The sequence below is a fragment of the Simochromis diagramma genome, unplaced genomic scaffold, assembly GCF_900408965.1.
Source record: "Simochromis diagramma unplaced genomic scaffold, fSimDia1.1 OVJJ01000205.1, whole genome shotgun sequence".
Taxonomy (NCBI): domain Eukaryota; kingdom Metazoa; phylum Chordata; class Actinopteri; order Cichliformes; family Cichlidae; genus Simochromis; species Simochromis diagramma.
In genome coordinates this window covers 313164-333257 of record NW_024386782.1, presented here as the reverse complement: position 1 = coordinate 333257, position 20094 = coordinate 313164, and the positions used below count along the sequence as shown (strand labels likewise).

Sequence of the window (20094 nt, the reverse complement as noted above, 5' to 3'; positions counted from 1 at the left end):
GGTTTAATATGAGTTTAACATAAAGTTAATCACATGCTCAAACACACAAACAGGCCTCCATTGTAGGCGCACACACTTAAATGAGCATGAGGACAAAAGCCAGCATTCATTCATTCAACCACCTGCACTAAAAACAGCTCAAGTACACAAACACACATACAGACGATTGCATTCAGTATTAAATGGCAGGAAGACACACACACACACACACGCACACACCTGTACAGAACCATACCTCCACACTTAAACATAAACAGGCACATTCAAGCATTCATTCAGTCTTTATCACAAACACCCAAATGCCTGCATTCATCTATATAAAACGTCACACGCTGCAATTCAGCTTTAAGCTCTCAAAAAGACCCAATCACACATTTGCACACACACTCTGTCTCTCACTCACACAGACACACATGTGTGACCCTTGACCTGTCTCTGGCAGCCTTCAACAATGATGAGCTTTTGCTGTGGAGAGGTTCGGGCGAACACTATCTCAGTGTGGTTCCTCAGCAGGTCGTCCAGGTACTCAGAGCTCATCTCCTTTAGGTCAGAGCCATGCACCACACACGCCTTGGCATCCCTGGGAAACACACAAGCAGGTACAATTATGCAGAGGGTGGTAATGACATTTCCCTCAAGTCTGTCATTGTCAGGCAACCACACAAATGCAGCAGCGGGAAACATACATTTCCATGCTCTGTGTCTTAAAGGAACAGTTTGACATTTGGGAGATATGTCTGAAAGTAAGACAATTAGCCAAGCAGCCAATCCAAAGCTTGCTCATTAATGCATTATATTTCCTTTGTCTAATCTACACAAAAATAAAAGTCTAATGATGAATATGTGCTGTTTTGTATTATACGGAAAATAAATTATTGGGAAAGTAATTCAACCTCCTGGAGTCTCCAAGCACATGCTTACTTATTACTGTCACCAGGATTTTCTGTACTATATTATTATTTCAAAACCCATCTACTACACTGCTGATTATCGTATGGTGGGAAATGGCTGCAGTTCAAGGTTTCCATTTCTGTCCAGAGCACATTGTTTATGAATGCAGATGAATGAAATAATAATAATAGTAATAATAATAACAATAATAATAATAACAACAACAATAATAATAATAATAATGTTGCAAAAAGTTATATTGCTGTGAGAAGGTAGCCCTTGCTTATCTGTTGAAATCCTCCTATTCACGCTGTTATTTATTTTAAAAAAAATTTGCTGAGAACTATTTTTTATAGGTTAGGTTTCCCTTAATTTATCCCTTTTATTTTCAGCCATAGTTTGGAACTATTTGCATGTATGTGTGTATGCTGGAAAACCGTGTGGTTGATTATGTGTCTGTATGTTTTAACATGTACACTTATCTTCAGTGTGTGGCTTTTATTCAAACTGTGAAGCACTTTGTAACTGTGTTTTGAAAATTGCTATACAAATAAAGTTATTATTTTTATTCTTATTATTCTTATTATTAGTGCTCTCCATGTTACACAGACTATTTGATTGCTTGTAACCGAAGTCTACTCAAACAACTGGACTGAAGACCTTGGAATAGAAACAAAACTGTGAAGACTATAAAGGGATCCAGAGTGTTTCTGTTATCAAGAATCTTGTCCCTCGTTATTTCTGTTTACTTTGTACATCCTTCAGACAATTCAGTTAGATTCATTTAAATTCAGCTTATATAGTGTCAAATCACAATAGCAATCGCCGAAGGGTACTTAATATTGTAAAGTAAAGACCTGACAATAATGGACGGAAAACTCCAACAGTCAGAGGAACCATTGTGAGTAAGCACTTGAGAACAGCGGGAAGGAAAATCTCCCTTTTAACAGGAAGAAACCTCTGGCAGAACCAGAACCATCGGCTGTGACTGGTTGGGGGTGAGGACAAATGTCACACTGTGGAAGAGAGCCAGAGATGAATAATAACTAAGGAGTAGAGTGGTGTATAAACACATAAAGGATGAAAAAAGGTGAGCGAAGAAGAAATGCTCAGCACATGATGGGAAGCCCCCAGCAGCTTGCATCTAATCCAGCCCTAAATATAAGCTTTATCTAAATCTTTAAGCATAATCTTACAAGTAGAGAGGCTGTCTGACTCTGCTCCATTAAAGAGGTTTTCTTTTAACCTTAGTGACCTTCAGAGGTCCTAGTAGGCAGATTTTATTACCTTGAGACATGTAACAAAGTTGTTTCTTCTGATTCTGATCTTTATAATACGCTTTTGAATGGAAAGATATGCGACCGGTATCCTTTTTTTTTAAATTTAAATTTAAATCAACTGCTTCCACTTTACATGCACAACACATCCAGAAGACACAACATAGTTCACAAACTGAAACACTCACAGTCGCACAAACACTATTAGAAGCTAAAGCACGCAGTCAGACTCTCCCTTTATACACGCGCACACACACCTGGGGTTAACTTGGCTCAGAGGGATGTTTAGTCTCTCAGCGATGTCCTCAACCGTTTCGTTGCCCTCAGAGATGATTCCTACACCCTTAGCAATGGCCTTGGCTGTGATTGGGTGGTCCCCGGTAACCATGATCACCTGACCGTGGACAGAAGGTTCCCATAAGTCACATGAAGCCTGACTGTATCTCATCTGTATGCCATGTGTCAGAGCATTCCTAAGCTACAGTTTAGTATAGGCCCTACAGGCACATAACTCATCCAGATGTGCTGTGTAGTTAAACTGGGAGGAAGTGGGGTTATCAGGGGTTAAAGGTTCAAATCGTACAGTAAATTTATTAAATCTTAAATGTGATGCTTTCTTATAGGCAAAATAGTATGATTTTACAAATAATCCATCAAATCTTTGTCTTTGGGTAAAAGAAACTACAGAAGTTGGTGATGTGTACTGAAATTCATCCACTTTCGCCAATCCCCAGCTGCACCTGTAGAAGGTAACAATTCTTATGCTGGTTTTAGGCACCGTATTTTCGTCTATTGTTTAGTTCGAGTATCATCCAATCCTTTGTAATCTTCCAATAACAAGTAACTGACAGATGCAGACTTTGCTAAGAAGCCCACTTTTCATTTCATTACAGAAGTGACAAAAGAACATACTGCATAATGGAGATTATTTTCTGTTCTTTCAAAGTCACCCAGTGGAAAATAATCAGTTCCCTGATGAGAAGCTGTTGAAAAGGAAAGTTATAAAACTAATAAAAAAGCGAAATATATATAAGTATATATTTAACTTGGATATATATAGACTGCTATAAAGGAAATGTGGCAAATATTAGGATCTATAACCATATGTACTGTTCATATTGTACATTTAGCTTATTTTTAACATCTGCTTCATTACTTTACCGTCACCACCAAAGTTTTCAGCAGCACATATACAGGCTGCATGAAGGTACATTAAACATCACACATATTGTGATTACACAGCATAATGAAAATTTTACATCCAGCTAAAAGTATTTAAAGAAACGGGTCTTGTTTTGTAGTTTTACCTCTGTAAGCCACCAAAGTGGATTTCAAATCAAATAATCAAGATGCGTTTAAAGTGCAGACTTTCAACTTTAACTCAAGGGGTTTGACCAAAAGTGTTACATTAACTGTTTAGGAAATACAGAGCTTAGAGCGACTGGTCCTAGCACACTTCAAATCCTGTCTCCCCCCCACCCTGGACCCCCACCAATTCGCATACCGCCAGAACAGAAGCACAGAGGATGCAGTCTCCATCGCAATGCACTCTGTCCTCTCACACCTGGACAACAACAACACCTACGCCAGAATGCTGTTTATAGACTTCAGTTCAGCATTCAATACAATCCACCCCTCACAACTCATCAGGAAACTGACAGACCTGGGCATCAGTTCCCTCATCTGCAAATGGTTACTGGACTTCCTGACCAACCGCCCCCAACATGTCCGGCTGGATAACCACTGCTCATTTACCATCACAATGAACACCGGTGTACCACAAGGCTGTGTGATGAGCCCTTTCCTCTACTCCCTCTTCACCCACGACTGCAGACCTGCTGATGGTTCCAACACCATCATTAAGTTTGCAGATGACACCACGGTGATTGGCCTCATCAGTGACAACGATGAGGCCGCCTACAGGGAGGAGGTGGATCGTCTGGCTGAGTGGTGCGACAGAAACAACCTGCTGCTTAACACCGAGAAGACCAAGGAGCTCATCGTGGACTACAGGAGGAATGCTGACCCACATCCACCCATCCACATTAAGGGGACGGCTGTGGAGCGTGTGAGCAGCTTCAAGTTCCTGGGAGTCCACATCTCCGAGGATCTCACCTGGACGACCAACTGCTCCAAGCTGGTCAAGAAGGCTCACCAGTGCCTCTTCTTCTTGAGGACTCTGAGGAAGAACCACCTGTCCTCAGACATCCTGGTGAACTTCTATCGCTGCACCATCGAGAGCATCCTGACCAACTGTATAACAGTCTGGTACGGGAACTGCTCTGCCTCGGACCGGAAGGCGTTGGAGAGGGTTGTGAAAACTGCCCAGCGCATCGCCGGAGCACCACTTCCTGCCATAAAAGACATCTACAGGAAGCGGTGTCTGAAAAGGGCTGGGAAAATCATCAAAGACCCCAGTCACCCATCACATGGACTCTTCACCCTCCTGCCCTCTGGGAGGCGCTACAGGAGCCTCCGGACTAAGACCACCAGGTACCGGAACAGCTTCTTCCCCACAGCTGTCAGACTCCTGAACTCTGCCTCCTGACATCTGACCCACGTTAAACTCATGGACTGAACATACACACAATGGACAACTGTACCCTCAAACACACAATAATAACATGGACTGAACCACCACTCACAACCACCAGCACTTTATATAGCCTCTGTAGAAACTATCTACACCCTCACTTATCTTAACTGCACTACTGTATAGCTCTGTGTAAATAATCATTCTGTACATTCGATAATCTTTAATCCTACAACTGTTTACAACTTGCATAGTTCCCATTTCTGTATAGCTGTATATCTCAGATTCTGTAAAGTTACTTATTTCATATTCTGTATAGTTTTTCATATTTATATCCTGTTCATAGCTTGTACTCACTACAGCCTGTACATACTTATAGTTATAGAATATTCACAACATACTTCATACCGTGTACATTATAACATTCCATAATAGACCCATTTCTGTATTATACTCACATATCTATATTATTGCTAATATATATTGTAATATATCTATATCACTAAAGCACTTCTGGATGGATGCAAACTGCATTTCGTTGCCCTGTACCTGTGCATGTGCAATGACAATAAAGTTGAATTCTATTCTATTCTATTCTATTTTATACAAAGTACCCCAATTTCAGAGGCACTTCACAATCCCATCTTGATTGTTTGATTTAAAATCCATTGTGGTGTGGTAAAGAGGCAAAACTACAAACTACAAAATCACCCAACTGTACAGCTACAAAAATTAGATTTCCCTGGATCATTTTAAAGCTACTATATTTTCAATTATTTATTTGTAGAAATTGTTTAGAAATGGGATCATTTCCTGTAGGTTTAAACTATTTTGATAAAGAGCAAAAGTGAAAATCTTACACTGCAATCCATAATGTAAACTATAACTAGATTTATATGTTTTAGAGGCACTAAAACAGAGATATAGCTTAATACATGTCCTAATGCATCAGTCAAAACAAAGTTTATATATTCAACTAAAACTGTCATAAAACGTGGAGTTTTAAAGAAAGGCCACCTCCACGGGACAAGACTCGGCTGTCCATCTGCATCTTAAGGTCAAAGGTCACTCTTTTCGAAGATGCCAATGTTCACATTTTGGACAGAGAAGACAGATGGTTTGAAAGAGGAGTGAAAGAAGCCATCTATGTCCGCTGTGAACGACCATCTTAGAACAGAGGCGGTGGCTTACGACACCAACTGTCTGCCATCTATAATCTAGTACTGAGATCCCTTCCAAGGCATCTTAACGCCCACTCACATCCTGGGCCATCTGACCTCAGGAAATCGCATGATAGGGTGGGGCCAGGTTTCGCAATGAGCTCACCTGAAACCTTGGTTGATTGTGACCCACACCCGTTTTCACACCTTGGCTTGTGTGATTAGGTAGAGGATCACCAGGGTGTCCATTGTCCCTCTTTGGGGGGAAACTCCCACAGATCTTAAATCTGGGACTCCCCACCAATTGACCCTAGAACTGAGGAAGCTTCTCGGATGAGAGGTGAAACGTCTTCAAGCAACTTAAAGAAGCCCAGACGCTTTTCTTTCCAAGCTCCTTAGACTACGATGATTTGGATGACTGAGAACCTTCACAAACATTTGAGTTTTAAACTTTTTATCAGATATGTTTTTAACACAAACTTTCCAGCTGTTTTCTACAAAAATAAATACAGCAGCATTTTCAGTCACTTCTGCCTCTAGTTCACTTTTAAGCCAATTACAGGTTGTCTTTCAAAAAGAAGCGTGATAACTACTGTACCTGAAATTAAACATGCAAAATCCTTTCCCCATATTTGTAGTTGTTCCCCTGAGTTAGAATGCCTCATTCTCCTCATTATCCATTTTTATCTCTGCTGGAAGTTGTTTAACCTTCCTGCGGCCTGGCTTATTACTTTTCTGATGAAAAAAAAAAGAAATCTGCTCTGTGTATTTGGAGTCGATTAACATATAATGACAATTTGCAGTAAATCACTGAATCTGCATTTAGCTAAATGGATTCTTTTTACAAATTGCTATCAGAATATATTCAGCTCATTCTTTATCGCCTTCCATGCTTTTTATTTTAACGCCAACAATTCAATTTGCCAATTATTTTGAATTCTTCATCCCAAAGCCATAATTTATTCGTAAAACTGTCTGTCACTTCTTACCCGAAGATAGTCACACCTGCAACAGTAGCTCTGATAAACTACCGAGCAAACTCTAAAACTGTTCGGGTACTTCAGCCAGCCTTCAAAGTGTTTATGCAAAACATGCCATAAGCATTTTCATCTATACTCATAGTCAAAGGAAGATGGGTTTTTCCATCTGCAGTGATATATATTTAGCAGCCTGCTGTTCTGTGACCTCTACACAAGCTATGTGGAAAGCATAAACTGGGGAGATCAGCAGTATGACTATAGCAGAGAACAGGCATCACTTGCAACACATATGACAATGAATAAGTCATGTACAGTACACATGAAAGCAGGACCTGGGATAAAGGTGGACTGCAAAGTCGCTTGCAGATGCAGAACATTTCCGACAGCTTACAGCAGCTTAAAATAGCATTCCCGTGTGGGTTTTGCCAGAAGGCTAGCTGAGCCTTCTGGCAAAAAGTCTGATGTCAATGCCAGCCCACACTGACATCAGCTGATCTGTTGGGATTGCAGCTGAGCTTGACTTTGTGCCGTGCCTGAACTAATTTGTCCATTGGTCATGATCTGTCATGGTCCTGAGAAGTGATCAGTTGTCATTTGGACTTCACTATGTGATTTGAAAAGATATTTGACATGCAAATCCCCTCTTTAAAAAGCTTGATGAATGAAGCCAGAGGGAAAGGAGTATCAGGAAGCACTATAAATGAATCTGCAAAAAGTGTTACCTTGATGCCAGCAGAGCGGCATTTACCCACTGCGTCAGGCACAGCGGCACGCGGAGGATCAATCATGGAGATGAGACCCAGGAAGCAGAGCTGCATAGTGGGGAAGTTCATGTCGTCGCAGTCGAAGGTGAATCCTCGAGGGAACTGAGATGAGGATAGATTCAAGTGGCAGAAGCCTGGAAGAGGAGAGAGATCAGTGAGGTGATTGTTCATAACAGACTGAAATGAAATCTCAAAGTACACTACAGCTACTGAAAAAACAAGAGAGAAACATATTTTTAACTTTAAAAAGACGCTTGTTTTCTACGACCCCCAGGAAACATATAACAATAAGCAATACTGATTTTTGATGGTGGACTTTACTGTTACTGTTGCTATTTACAGTTAAGCTCGTTAAGGAAATGTGAGTAAGATTTATATATGAAATACACCCTCAGAAAATACATCTGGTTGCAGTGATCCTGTACATTTCCATATGCTTATTCAGATTCAGAAGTCGCAGATTTGCAACACAAATTGAATCGGGCATTTTTATTAATTCATGATACACATCGCTTCCATCATATCTCTCTCTCTCCAATCGCCCAAAGTGAGATACTTTGGATGAAACACCACACTCAGTCTAAAACGGGAGAAGCACCCGACCCATCATCATCATCACCTAAGGCATAACTGAGACACACTAATTTACACAATTTCAGGAGTTTCACTCTAAAATGGCACCATTCCATATTCCACTGTTGTGACGCCTACTCTAACAAAATGATGATAGCACATAATTATTACCTATGGCACTTTTTAAAAGATGCCAGGTAAGTTTTCTCCTTGGTTGTCAAAATGATGACATTTACAGAGTCAGAATGCCGAACACTTTAGAAACACCGAAAGCTGAACTTCCAGTACTGATTTTTTTTAACCCAAAATGTGCTGCATTTTACTGCTCAATTTTCACCTGATACTCCTTAAAACGCTGCAAACAAATGTTTCTAATATTTTGTGTAACGTTGGTTATAAGTGTTTGCTCTGTGTCAGCTCCAATCCAAGGCAAGAGCCAAAAACTTGCAGTGCAAGCATTCTTTACCTTTATGGGGACATTAGGGCAAACTACCCTGTGTACCAAGGCGATTATAAAAAGTAAGTGCTGTATCCAACTGCTTCTCCTCTCCACCTATTCCCAAGCAGACTGCTTTTATTTGGTGCCACTAGATAAACGTACCAAGCACCCTTTCTCCCAGTCCACCCAGCTCCAGGTAGGCACTTTGGAAAGCCTCTCTCCACATTTCATCCATAGGCTCCTCCTGGCCTTGTACCATAATGGTGCTGCATCTGTAAAACAATGAATAATAAATTTAGAACTACGGTGCTTACAATAATCAGCGTGCTTGTATTACATAAGCAGGATGAGCTCCAGCTATATGGACAATATGATATGTGGTGTCAAAAAGATTTGCGCCTTTAAAGGGATAAGTTGTTTTTTTTATCAGCCAACAACAGCTTTACTGTGGCTTTATTCTAAATTCAATATTCATGTCAGCACTGAGTTGGGTTTGTTTTTGCACCACTGTTACATACAAAGTATATGCACACTGGAGGAGCGCTTAATCTCATTATTAGGCAGAGATGTGGACAGCAGGAAGTTATTCACAATCCAAACTTTGACATGTAGTGCCCTCTTTTTTTCTGTGGCTGTACAGCATAAACTGGAGACCCCTGTAGGTTTTGTTTTGTTTTGTTTGCTTCTTTTAAAAGTAGATACTTTCTCAGCATAAAAGGGAACTTCTAGGGAGTGATGTAAGTATACAATAATTGGTAAAACACATGAATGCAGCACTGACAGCTCACATAAAAAAACCCCTTAAAACCATGGTAAAACAATACTCTCATACAACAACTCTTATTAACCGTGAAGTGGAGAAAATAACACAAAGAAGTAAACTGACAGTGGCATCCAGGCTTTATTGTGCCTATATGAAAAGAAGGAAATGCAACAAGATTTTGACTTGTCAGAGGCAAACGTTAAAAAATAAAAATAAAAAAATCAATTCCCTTCAACTTGCTACAAGGCATCCACCACACAGTGAAGCAATGCAGAAAGAAAATGAAGCTGCTCAAACAGGATTACAAGAAAACAAAGGACCACAACAAGAGGTGATGTTGCATTACCAACCGCTGGCCAGCTATTACATCACGTTAGAGTTCCCATTAGCAGTGCGAATGCAAGCAGAAAGAAGGCTTTGAAAGTATGCAGCTCCCCGGGGACTTTCGTAGTTAGTACTTACCCCCGGGTAGAACTTTTGCTGCAAAAGTAGCTGTTAAAGTGCAAAAACTTTTTCCACCCCGACCACCAAGTCATACTGTTTTTTAAAACAACTATCATCAATTGTTTTTTAAGGGAAAAAATAAGTTTAATTTTAGTAAAATAAATGTCAACATGATAGAATAAGAAAAAATGTTCTTTCAGGTAAGTTTAACTTCACATTTTTCCCCTGGTCATCTACCGCCCACCTCTAGTGACTCTGCGCCCTGCCGCCTCTAACAGTGGAGCATCCATCAGACTGTTAAACAGTGCCAAACGAATCCCAATCATGCGGGTGCATAAATGTTAAGTTTTCTTAACCTGTGCCCACTTGTAAATATTATGCATGAATAAAGACAAATTAAAGGATATTGCTGCCATATGTTAAACAAAGCCTATGAAAAAAAGATAAAAACAACCAGATTTATTATGTTGCTGGATTTTAATCTTTTCCCTGACAGTAACAAAGCAATATATAGAAAATTAACAGCCTGGATAGAGTCTTTTTTTACCGCAACCACAAAGCAACAGGAAACATTAAATGAAAAACGAGTCAAATTTTGTGCTATTTTCCTACTGAGACATATAATCGATCCATTATTGATTAACCAACCGGTCCAGGATTCTTTCGGGAGCTCCCTTCATGACCAGAATATGACCAGCGGGATTGTCCTCCGCTTCATGGATAGAGAGCTAGAAGAAAACGCACAGGAGGAAATGTGAGGACACGACACTGTGGGATTTGCTTTAAAAACAATGCACACATGCGGTTCATTGTGGATTGTCTATTGTTAGTCTGATTTTTTATTTATTATTATTTTTATTTTGTTTTCACTGCTGTCATATTTTCCAACTGGATAAAAAAAAATCATCTCAAGGTTGAATTGACTGAGTGTACCTTGAAAGTCATATGTATGCCTTATGTTGAAGGGACATTCATTTACCCAATTGCATATATTCCTCTGGTGTAGCACCTTGCATTATCCCTTCCCCCATACCTACAGTAGTTTGTGTGCACACACTCCCTCACTCACACACACACACACACACATTCCCCAAGGTAATTTGTATCTGAGTCACAACATATCTAATCTCAGAAAACCAGAGCAAAATTGCTTTATTTCCCCTCCCCTAACACAGACGTGCCTATTCTAAGTCAGGGAACAGGTGCACAAGATGCATGCAGGAAGTACTTTGTTTGCTTCAACACTGCTGCTGTGCAATTCATATGCTGGTTCGAATCTCCACACAAGCTGGGAAAGACTGGGTGTGGAAAAGCGAAGCGAACACACATCTCTGTGCGTTAATTGTTACACTTCCCCTGAGCAAGGTGTTAATGCTCTGCGTGATGGCTTCATATAGTTCAGTATTAACTTTTGGCTCTGTTGGTGTTGACTGTTAGAGGACGGAGTGAAGAATGTGGATTAACGTAAGACCTTTCACAACTGCCTCTCTACTACACTGGATGGGAAATGTTTGTTCAATTTTATTAAAAAAATAGCTTCTCCTCAATTTTTTTTAATCCACTTTGGTGAAAAAATAATATTACAGAGCATGCTTGTCTTTGCTCAGTCTCATAAGAAGCTACCTCTGCAAATGTTTGATATTGTCTAGCATGATGGCAAATTTTAATTAGTGATGTACATCCAGGTCTTCTCACCTGTTCTTCTCCCGGCATGTTAGGCCTTTTTATTCAGGCACTGTTTATAAGCAGGTTACCAACCCATTTACAATTCAATAGCATATTCAACATACAATAGATTTACAAATGGGATTTCTGTGCATTGAAAGGCAACAGCAGAGCACTTTCTTAGTATCCCAGCCAAGCCAGTTCATAATCTTGATGTATCTTTCTAACATAAATAAAACACATTGCTTTAATGCTGCAACCGTTTTTCCTGTTACCAACAATGCTGCATTTGTGGCTTGTTGGGCAGCTTCCAAGTATGAATGCGTGCAGCAGTGCGAATTTTAAGCAGGGTGTCTCTGGTAAAAGAGCAGACATGTTCAGGCTGCCTTCCCTCAGTAGGAAAAGGTTAAAAAATGAATATGCATGATTTAGTTCTGGCATATAAAGAAAAAATTGTGTTTTTTTTTTCCTCTCATGGACGTCTTGGAAATCTGTGTGAAAAAACTCACCACAGCTCTGACAGAATTGTGAAAGATCATTTAAAGTAAATAGAGGAATAACCTCTTAATTGAAATGAATGAATAAATAAAATGAATACATTAAAAATAAAACCACTGGAACTGCAACCCAAAAGATCTGGACCCATACCGACATTTTAAAGACTTTGTCCTTGTCTTTCACTAAGTTTCATGACATTATTTGTTTTTGTGTAGTCTTGCTCACACTGATCACATAAGAAATCTAGATTGTTAAAACATTGCAAAAATTGATTTTAATACAAAAATTGACAGAAAAGCAATCAGTTTTATGTGATAACATATGTTAGTGCAGCTTTCATAAACATAAAATTCGTCAAGATTAGAAATAAATACCTCCTCTGGCTAGTGAGCAACAATATCTATTTACATAACAGTTACTCTATTACATTTTTAGGTTGCTTAATATATGTATATATACAAAAACCCGGAATGCACAGTAATAAATTTCAGCCTTGTGTTAATTTTCTCATCAGTTCAAGCCCAAAGCCATGACGTGACACTAGTCTCATGCAATACCTGATATTTGTTGGTGGAGTTGAATGGGATCTCTGCCACTTTGGGGTTTGCAGCTCTCATGTCACGAACACTCCCACAGCACACTTCGATGGATTTCAACAGAGCTGACTCTGATGCGTCCCCCGCTGTCTCCCTCTGGGGAAACACACACAGGAGCACATTAGCACAGTCACTAACATATGCATATTAGGAAATGAGTGTTGTCTGTCTCATTGCCTGTGTTTATCGTACTGCAGTGGAGGGAAGCTTTGGGATTATGTGTTATTTAATTGATTAAAACACTAGCTGAGATACCTGAGAGGACTTCCTTTACATCCATTATGTTTCTTATTAATTATGCAGGTAGTGGAGTATGATCTGAATTACCAATGCTGGCCACAATATTGTTGTCTAAGTTAATAACTTCACGTTAAAGAAGTCAATGTTTTCCCCTTTTTTAAAAATCTACAAGATGAGGAAGAGTTTTATTAAAACAGCCCAGTTTCTTCAGGAAAAATATAGTTAATTAGTTGGGTACATATGCTGTTTGTAAACTCTCAAGGGCAGCTTCTAAAGGTCTTGTTGATTTTCTAAATAAATACTGTTGGAGGAAGACATTTGAGTATTGCCTGTTGGCAATAATCAGTAGCAAATTGGTTGCTAAGATTGTAGTAAATGAGTAAATTATTAGGTTATATTTTTCCAATAGTGGTGTGAAGAAATAATATACTCAGGGAAATTCAGGAAGAAAAGGTTAATTTTGATGCTTGATCTATTTATCTGGCATGTAGGGCAGCAACAAAGACTTTACACTTCAGTCTGTACCGGGGCCAGTTTCTCAGATATGCTCCAGCTGTAGCTGGGGTCTTCCACAGACCACCCACATGTGTGTCGCCGGTGGTGAAGAACTGTCCTTGATGGAGTTATTTTCTCGAGTGCCTGAGTAAACCATATTTAATTAAAGCGCTCCTTAAATCATTTGTCCTAGCTGTTATGATGACCTATAAAAATCTTAAGCCACTGTTTATAGCCGTTTCCTTAAGACCATAGAAATTCATCTGTTTAATGTTGCATTTTAATCTAAAACGTGATATTTTTCTAACCCCGACCAATTAATTCTACTGTTGCACAAATACTGAGTCCAACAAAACACAAGCTCCAGTATAACAAATTATCTCAGATCATATTCAATGAGGTCATTGAGCCTGATGGCATTTTTTTCTGTGTAGCTACATGTGACCTTAATTCAAAAGAAAAAGCTTCATAAGTCTTAACATTTGTAAACTGCTTCCACATGAAGACAGATACAGAGTAACTTCAAGTATAAGCTACACTATATGTGTTTGTACTATCGCAGATGAAAGACATCCAACGAGAAAGAACCGCGGCAATATCTTTGGTCATGGCTGGAAAACAGATTTTAATATTCCACACAAAGAGGCCTTCAAAGTTGGCTGTTATAACAGTCTGTGACTAAAAGCAGCCTGGGAAAGAAATTTAGAAAGACCATCTTACAACGTGTCTGCTGATAAGATCTACATCTGCTAACCAATGAATGGGAAAGGAGCTGGGAGATAACGCGCTGATCAAAAATATATGGGTGTCAAAGTGGAAAAAAGCAAACCTAATGTTTGGGATTCTAATAAAAAATGTAATTTATTGAGCTGTGGCAGCACAAGATTGATGTGTCCTCTAGCTGTTTTCAAGGAGGTTGTAGTATGGAGCGAAATATCGTGGGAATTGATGCCTTGTGGGGAGTGAATCAGTGGGTACAATCTGCATACATCAAACTTGATGTTGTACCTAAGCTTATTAGATCCATGTCTCAGAGTGTGTCCTGCAATAAACTTTACACAGATGGTAAGAAAGCCTATTTCACGAGTCTCAAAGTAGTATTATTCTCTTTTTCCTAGAAGCAGCTTGTTTGATATTTCTTTGTTTTTCGAGGTTTATCAGCTTTAACTTGTCTGATAAAGTTGCTTGCTGTGATACTTGGATAATTTTAGAGAAAATTCTTTTTTGATAACCTGTGAAATCCACCTTCATAAAAATTCCATGATAATAACGGCATTTCAAACCACTCTTAGAGCCAATTTATTAAAATCCATGCTAAACTGATTGACCTGACACCCGATACACCAGTGGGAGCTAAACCAAGACAAGAAATTTCTCTTTGTTTCTGTTTATTCATTCATGAACGGCCGCCAAACAAGGACACGCACTCCACAAGATTTGTCCTTGTTTGTGCCTTTTCATGAATGAATAAATAGATCATGGAAATTCCATTTTTCTCCTTTCCCGAGTAAGATGGGTACTTGTTCGCGTAATGTTAATGGAGCCTCGACTGCTGTGTTCGAGGGCTGCTGGGATATACGCGTGTCACTTAATCCAAGGAGCAATTCTGCCCACCTTGAGGGGTACAGAGGCTGCACTGGCACCGTCTGCTCCCATCTGAGTCAAGAAGCTGTAATCCCTGTCACTGAGAGCCATGCTGAGAATTTCTTTAGGTCAATGTAGCACAGTTTGGAGGGGCAGCAGTCGGTAGAAGACGGAGATATTATTGACTTACCTTCCCAGCAGTGTGTGTGTGTTTGTGTATCTGTGCTGGGGGAGTCATTTCCAGGGGTGCATTGGATTATCCTCTGTGTATGTGTATTTATGTGTGAGAGAGATGCCAAGCCAAGTGTCAAGTGGTACTGACAAATTATTTTTATGGGTTGTTTTCATTCCCCTGTGGCTGCCATGCGGCCGAGGATGGGCTGACCACAGGAGAGAATACAAACTATCTTTGCTCAAGTATGGCATAACAAGATGGTTTGGTAACCAGTCCGTTAAACTCAGATAACAACTTCAAAATCTGATCAGAAGGGCAGGGAACATAATTGGCATGCTGGCCCCATCTTTTCCCTCTCGTCTCATCCAAGAGATGTTTGAAGAGACAGTGAGAAGGGAGAGCCTCGAAATTACCAGAGACCCGAACCACATCCTGTACAAAGAGCCGGAGCCGATACCCTCAGGCAGAAGGTATGAAAACTCAACATGTAAAAAAAAAAATTCCACTCTCAGGGATCTGTGTAATACTCTTTCTGATAAGAGACACAATAACGGCTACTCTAATGTAAAGCACGGTGCTTACGTTTCTTTTGAAGTGTTTACACTTTTCTTGAGCATAGTGCCATTATGCTTTTCAGCGTTACGCATTTCAAAGGAGAACATTGTGCTTTTAACCTCTAATACACTCAGTATGAGAGCTGATGGCGTGATTCATTTAAAGATAAAGTGTATGATCATTTAGAAAATATACATCTTTTATATGCTCATATTTGCATAATGCAAACAGCAGTTGTGGCATTTCGTGCTGTTGTATACCTACGCTGCATTATATTTCAGAGGCAAATGTTTTCCTTCTAGCTTCGCTACATTTATATTATTTATGTACGCCAGTAAATTTTCAGATTGAGATTTCAAATTGAATCTCTGTTAACAATGTTAACCTCATAGATTAAATTGCCGGCAGTATGTGCAAACGTTTAAATTAGCCCCCGCTTGAACAACGTGCAAACTGCAAACGCCAGATATATGATGTAATAAGTATTATAATAACATGATCAGGTCTATTCTTCAGCGTGGACTTTAAATACATTTTAAATTATTTACTTTTACATTTTTTTTTATTAGGTTCTTTTACACTTATACTACTTTTACATGGCTTTATTGCCACTTTTAGTTAAGCACTTATTCAAGCATATAAATCTTTGATCGGAAGTATCGCCACTTTGTCTGCATGGAACATTAAAAGAGGCTAAGATGTGTAACAAGTGCTTTGATTTATGTTACAAAAGTTGCTGCTGTTTGACTCTGCTTTTTGCATTTTTCTATACTTTAACTTTAAAGCTATTTTAGCAACAAATGCACCGGTATGTGAAGTTTATCTATCTACGCCTGTGGGCACAACAACAGCACTTATAGGTTTAATAGTTTTCAGTCTTGTCATGAATTAAACTGACAGCAACCCAAACATTTTTTTTTAAATCTTTTTTTAGCTTTAGTGAGTGAACACTGATTTCACCACTTCTTATTTTGGAGTGACAACTCAGCTAACACTTCCCACATGTTGTTAAGTTCACCCTACTGGCAAACCATGTTGTCAAAAATCATGTCATGAATAATGCGCATGCATTATTTGATCCAAATATAAAAGACCCACTCAGAATGCCCTTGGATTAAACTAAAAGTGGTATACTCCACCTTTTTAGGGAGTAGAGATAATTCACGAAGCTGAAATATAAATGCAAAGTTTTCAGTAACTTGATGTTATAGCGTGAGCGCTGCTGTGTTGCATGGTATACATGCGGCAGGTACATATCTATTTTTCATGCTGCATTGCATAGAACCACTTATAAATCCCAAACGACATTTATCTTTCAGTACGGCAGGTTATTTTTTTTCTCCAAGGATGGTGAAGCGCATCCTTCCTTACCCTGTTTTTGATTGGTGAATACTCATTGCCTTCATTGGTTGGTTTGGCTGGGTTTGGACATGACAAGTGATGACTGGCTGGAGTAAGCCAATCAGAGACAGGAGGAGAGTGGGTTATGCCCACACAGTGTATATAAAAGATAGATGTAGCCTCTGGGGCTAAAGCCTTGAACCTCGGTTCTTTCTGCCAGCCAGCAGTGCGTGACTATTTTGGTTGCAAAAAGAAACCTGGTAATAACAGAAGCGTTTGAGAACATGCTCATTTTCTCTTGATTTATGACCTCTGTAACATTTCCCTGACATGTTTAAGTCTCAGTCTCTAGTCTTACTGAATACAACGTGATTTTTCTTTTAATATGTAAGCTTCTATTTAAAGTAAGATAGAATATATTTAAAAAGTGCATGCTTTGGACTTGTGATTGACAAGTCACTAACTTATGAATGTGTGGTGTCACATCCACCCCTCAGCTGGTGACATACGGTTTCAAAAAAAAGGAAGATGGTGATGGAAACAATGTTCAACTTAAGGTTTTAAAACAAGAGTCAAACTTATGTGTTAGGTAATGTAAGAGTGGCTTCATCCATCATTTATAGAGGCTATGTTCATGTATTTTCCGTATTGAAGTTAAATAAATGAACATATAGTGTCGTCAGTGCTACATTATATGTGTCCAGTGTTCACATTCTGGTAGAGCACTGAGTCAGGAATCGATCAGTGTCCCTGGTTTTGGTTCTTGGGTTTTGAGTTTTGTTTGCTTGTTTGTTTGTTTGTTTAGTTGGTTTAGTTAGCTGCTGTGCTAAACAAGAAGTATATCTTCTTGATTATTTTGAGGTGAAGTTTTATATTCTTGCATTGCCTCTTTTTTGTTATCATTCAAGTATTAATTCTTGTTGTATTTAAGCTTTAGTCATTGCTTAGCGTGTGTATGGCCTCCAGTTTCTTCTTTAGTATTTAGGAAGGATTTTGGATTCCTGTCTTAACTTAATAATTATTCAAATAGTGACTTTTATTTCTTGTAATATTTTGGATCTCGGAGTCACATTTTGCTTCAGATGAGTGTCAGCTTTCTGACAGTCACTTTCAGTTTTCCTTGCCCTCTGTTTTGTCTGGCATTGCCGCTCTGTGTAAATTAATTCAAGCATGTTTAAAATGTACTTTCATATTTCACGTCTCTGGTTCATTTCCTGTTTTACTTTGCTAGTGTTTTTTGTGTCTTGTTTTCAGTTTTACTTCCTCCCTGTCTGATTGTCTGGATTGTCTGCACCCATTTCTTGTTATTCTCCTGTGTCTAATTCCTAATCAGTTGCCTGTATAAATTGTCCTGTCCGTGTTTTTGTCTTGGTCATGTCATCCGCTTATGTCTGTTTAGTCCTGTATTGTTCTGCTTTGCTTTCAGAGTTCCTCCGTAGAGTTCTGGTCTCCCTCGTGCCTTGTGGATTAATGTTTGGATTTTATTGTATTGGACTTATCTGCTAATAAAGCTCGCTTTTAGTTGGATTCTTCACGCCTCTTCTGTGCTGCACTTTGGCTCCTTTACACCTCTGCCCTCCACACACAGCACTGTTTGTTCAAAAAGCATATTTATATAGCTGCCTCTCCCTCTTTTATCTGAACCAAATTCACTGTGAATACTGCTCCTCTTCTTTGGAGATGAGCAGAGGATATTGGGGGGAAAAAATAAATATTATACATACTTCTTCAGGCACCAATACACCAATAAGTGTGAGTGAGTGGCAGTATAAATATATATATACTTTCTTTTACCATTACGATGGGAAGGTGCGCCTGTCCGGGTTTGAAAACAGCTCTGTTGCAGAGGCCAGCCACGCGAGACAAAGCAGTCCAAGTAGGAGAGCTCTTGTCAAAACCCAAACCTGAGAGAATAGGAGAAGGAACTGTGTTAGGCTTTTTTTTTTAAGTAGGACTCATGCAGTATTTATGCTATGGACTTAACTCTCAGTTCACAGAGTACAACTGAATATTGTAGCTAAATAATAGAATCAGGGTCAGTTAAGTTGAACAATCACTGTTTCCTTGACAAAAGTGATTTTTCAAATCCCCAGCCTCTAAAATGCCATTCATTTTTAACTAGAGGGACTCAAAATAAAAAGGTGTTTGGAAATGACTTGTATCAAAATTTCAACCCTCCCACCCAATTGCACTGAAAATGACCTTCACTCTACTGCAGGCGCCTGCATTCATTTTTCATATTTTCCTGGACTGTGTACAACGTTATTGTGGAAACACACTGACACACTATGGCTGGGATTGTTGAGCTTGACACGGTGCAGTACAAAAGGCTAAAAAGGCTGCAGCAGCTGTAAAAATCGTCTGCATACTTTATGGAGAAAAAAAAATTGAACACACTGTGTTTTTCGTAGCTCTTGCCTCGTTTCTCTTGTACAGCCTTTGTCAGCACCACTGGCTATTCCTTGTATGAGTTCACAATTGTCTGACTCAGGACTAATTAGTATTCATGGAACACCTGTTTTTTCTCCTGCCAGACCTTTTGGTTATTGCTAAAAGCTTCTTTAAAATTTGGCTCGATTTTCCACAGGAGTCAAGAATCCGATTGGTTCCGCAGAAGCAGTCTTGCAGAGGAATTCTGGGAAAAGACACGTTTGTAGCTGAGGGTTATGCCGCCCACCGCATACCGCTGCTCAATTAATCCAAGCAGTAGAGTGAACAGCCTTGTTGGTTGGCGGTGTGAACATTGGACAGATGAATTTCAGCAGGTGGTCGCACTCCCCCCTCCGCATCCCCCACTCCATCTCTCCTTTATATCTTTCACTCTCCAAGCTCTCTCTCTCTATTTCCTTACTTTTCCCCCTTGTTTTCCTCCTCTCCTTTCATCTCAGTCTTACCAGTCTGGTCCTCGGTGGTGTCCGCATCATGGATCTGGTTGTCGAACCACATGTGGGCCACCGTCATACGGTTCTGGGTCAGCGTGCCCGTCTTGTCGGAGCAGATGGTGGAGGTGGAGCCGAGAGTCTCTACGGCCTCCAGGTTCTTTACTAGACAGTTCTTCTTGGCCATTCGCTTGGCAGTGAGAGTCAGACACACCTGGGAGGACGGTGGGAGGTGAGGGCAG

General features: G+C 39.6%; 1 protein-coding gene across 2 annotated transcripts in view; it reads right to left on the bottom strand.

Moving 5' to 3' along the window:
* Nucleotides 1-20094, bottom strand: part of atp1a2a (ATPase Na+/K+ transporting subunit alpha 2a) — a 51516-nt gene that overhangs the window by 15779 nt on the left and 15643 nt on the right. For both annotated transcript variants that reach the window (XM_040014393.1, XM_040014401.1), the window contains exons 9-16: nucleotides 19868-20066; nucleotides 18768-18877; nucleotides 12545-12679; nucleotides 10473-10552; nucleotides 8780-8889; nucleotides 7564-7739; nucleotides 2426-2562; nucleotides 430-580 (exon numbers count right to left, since the gene is read on the bottom strand). In XM_040014393.1, coding sequence (XP_039870327.1) covers nucleotides 430-580; nucleotides 2426-2562; nucleotides 7564-7739; nucleotides 8780-8889; nucleotides 10473-10552; nucleotides 12545-12679; nucleotides 18768-18877; nucleotides 19868-20066 — 1098 coding nt within the window. The remainder of the gene's footprint in view (nucleotides 1-429; nucleotides 581-2425; nucleotides 2563-7563; nucleotides 7740-8779; nucleotides 8890-10472; nucleotides 10553-12544; nucleotides 12680-18767; nucleotides 18878-19867; nucleotides 20067-20094) is intronic.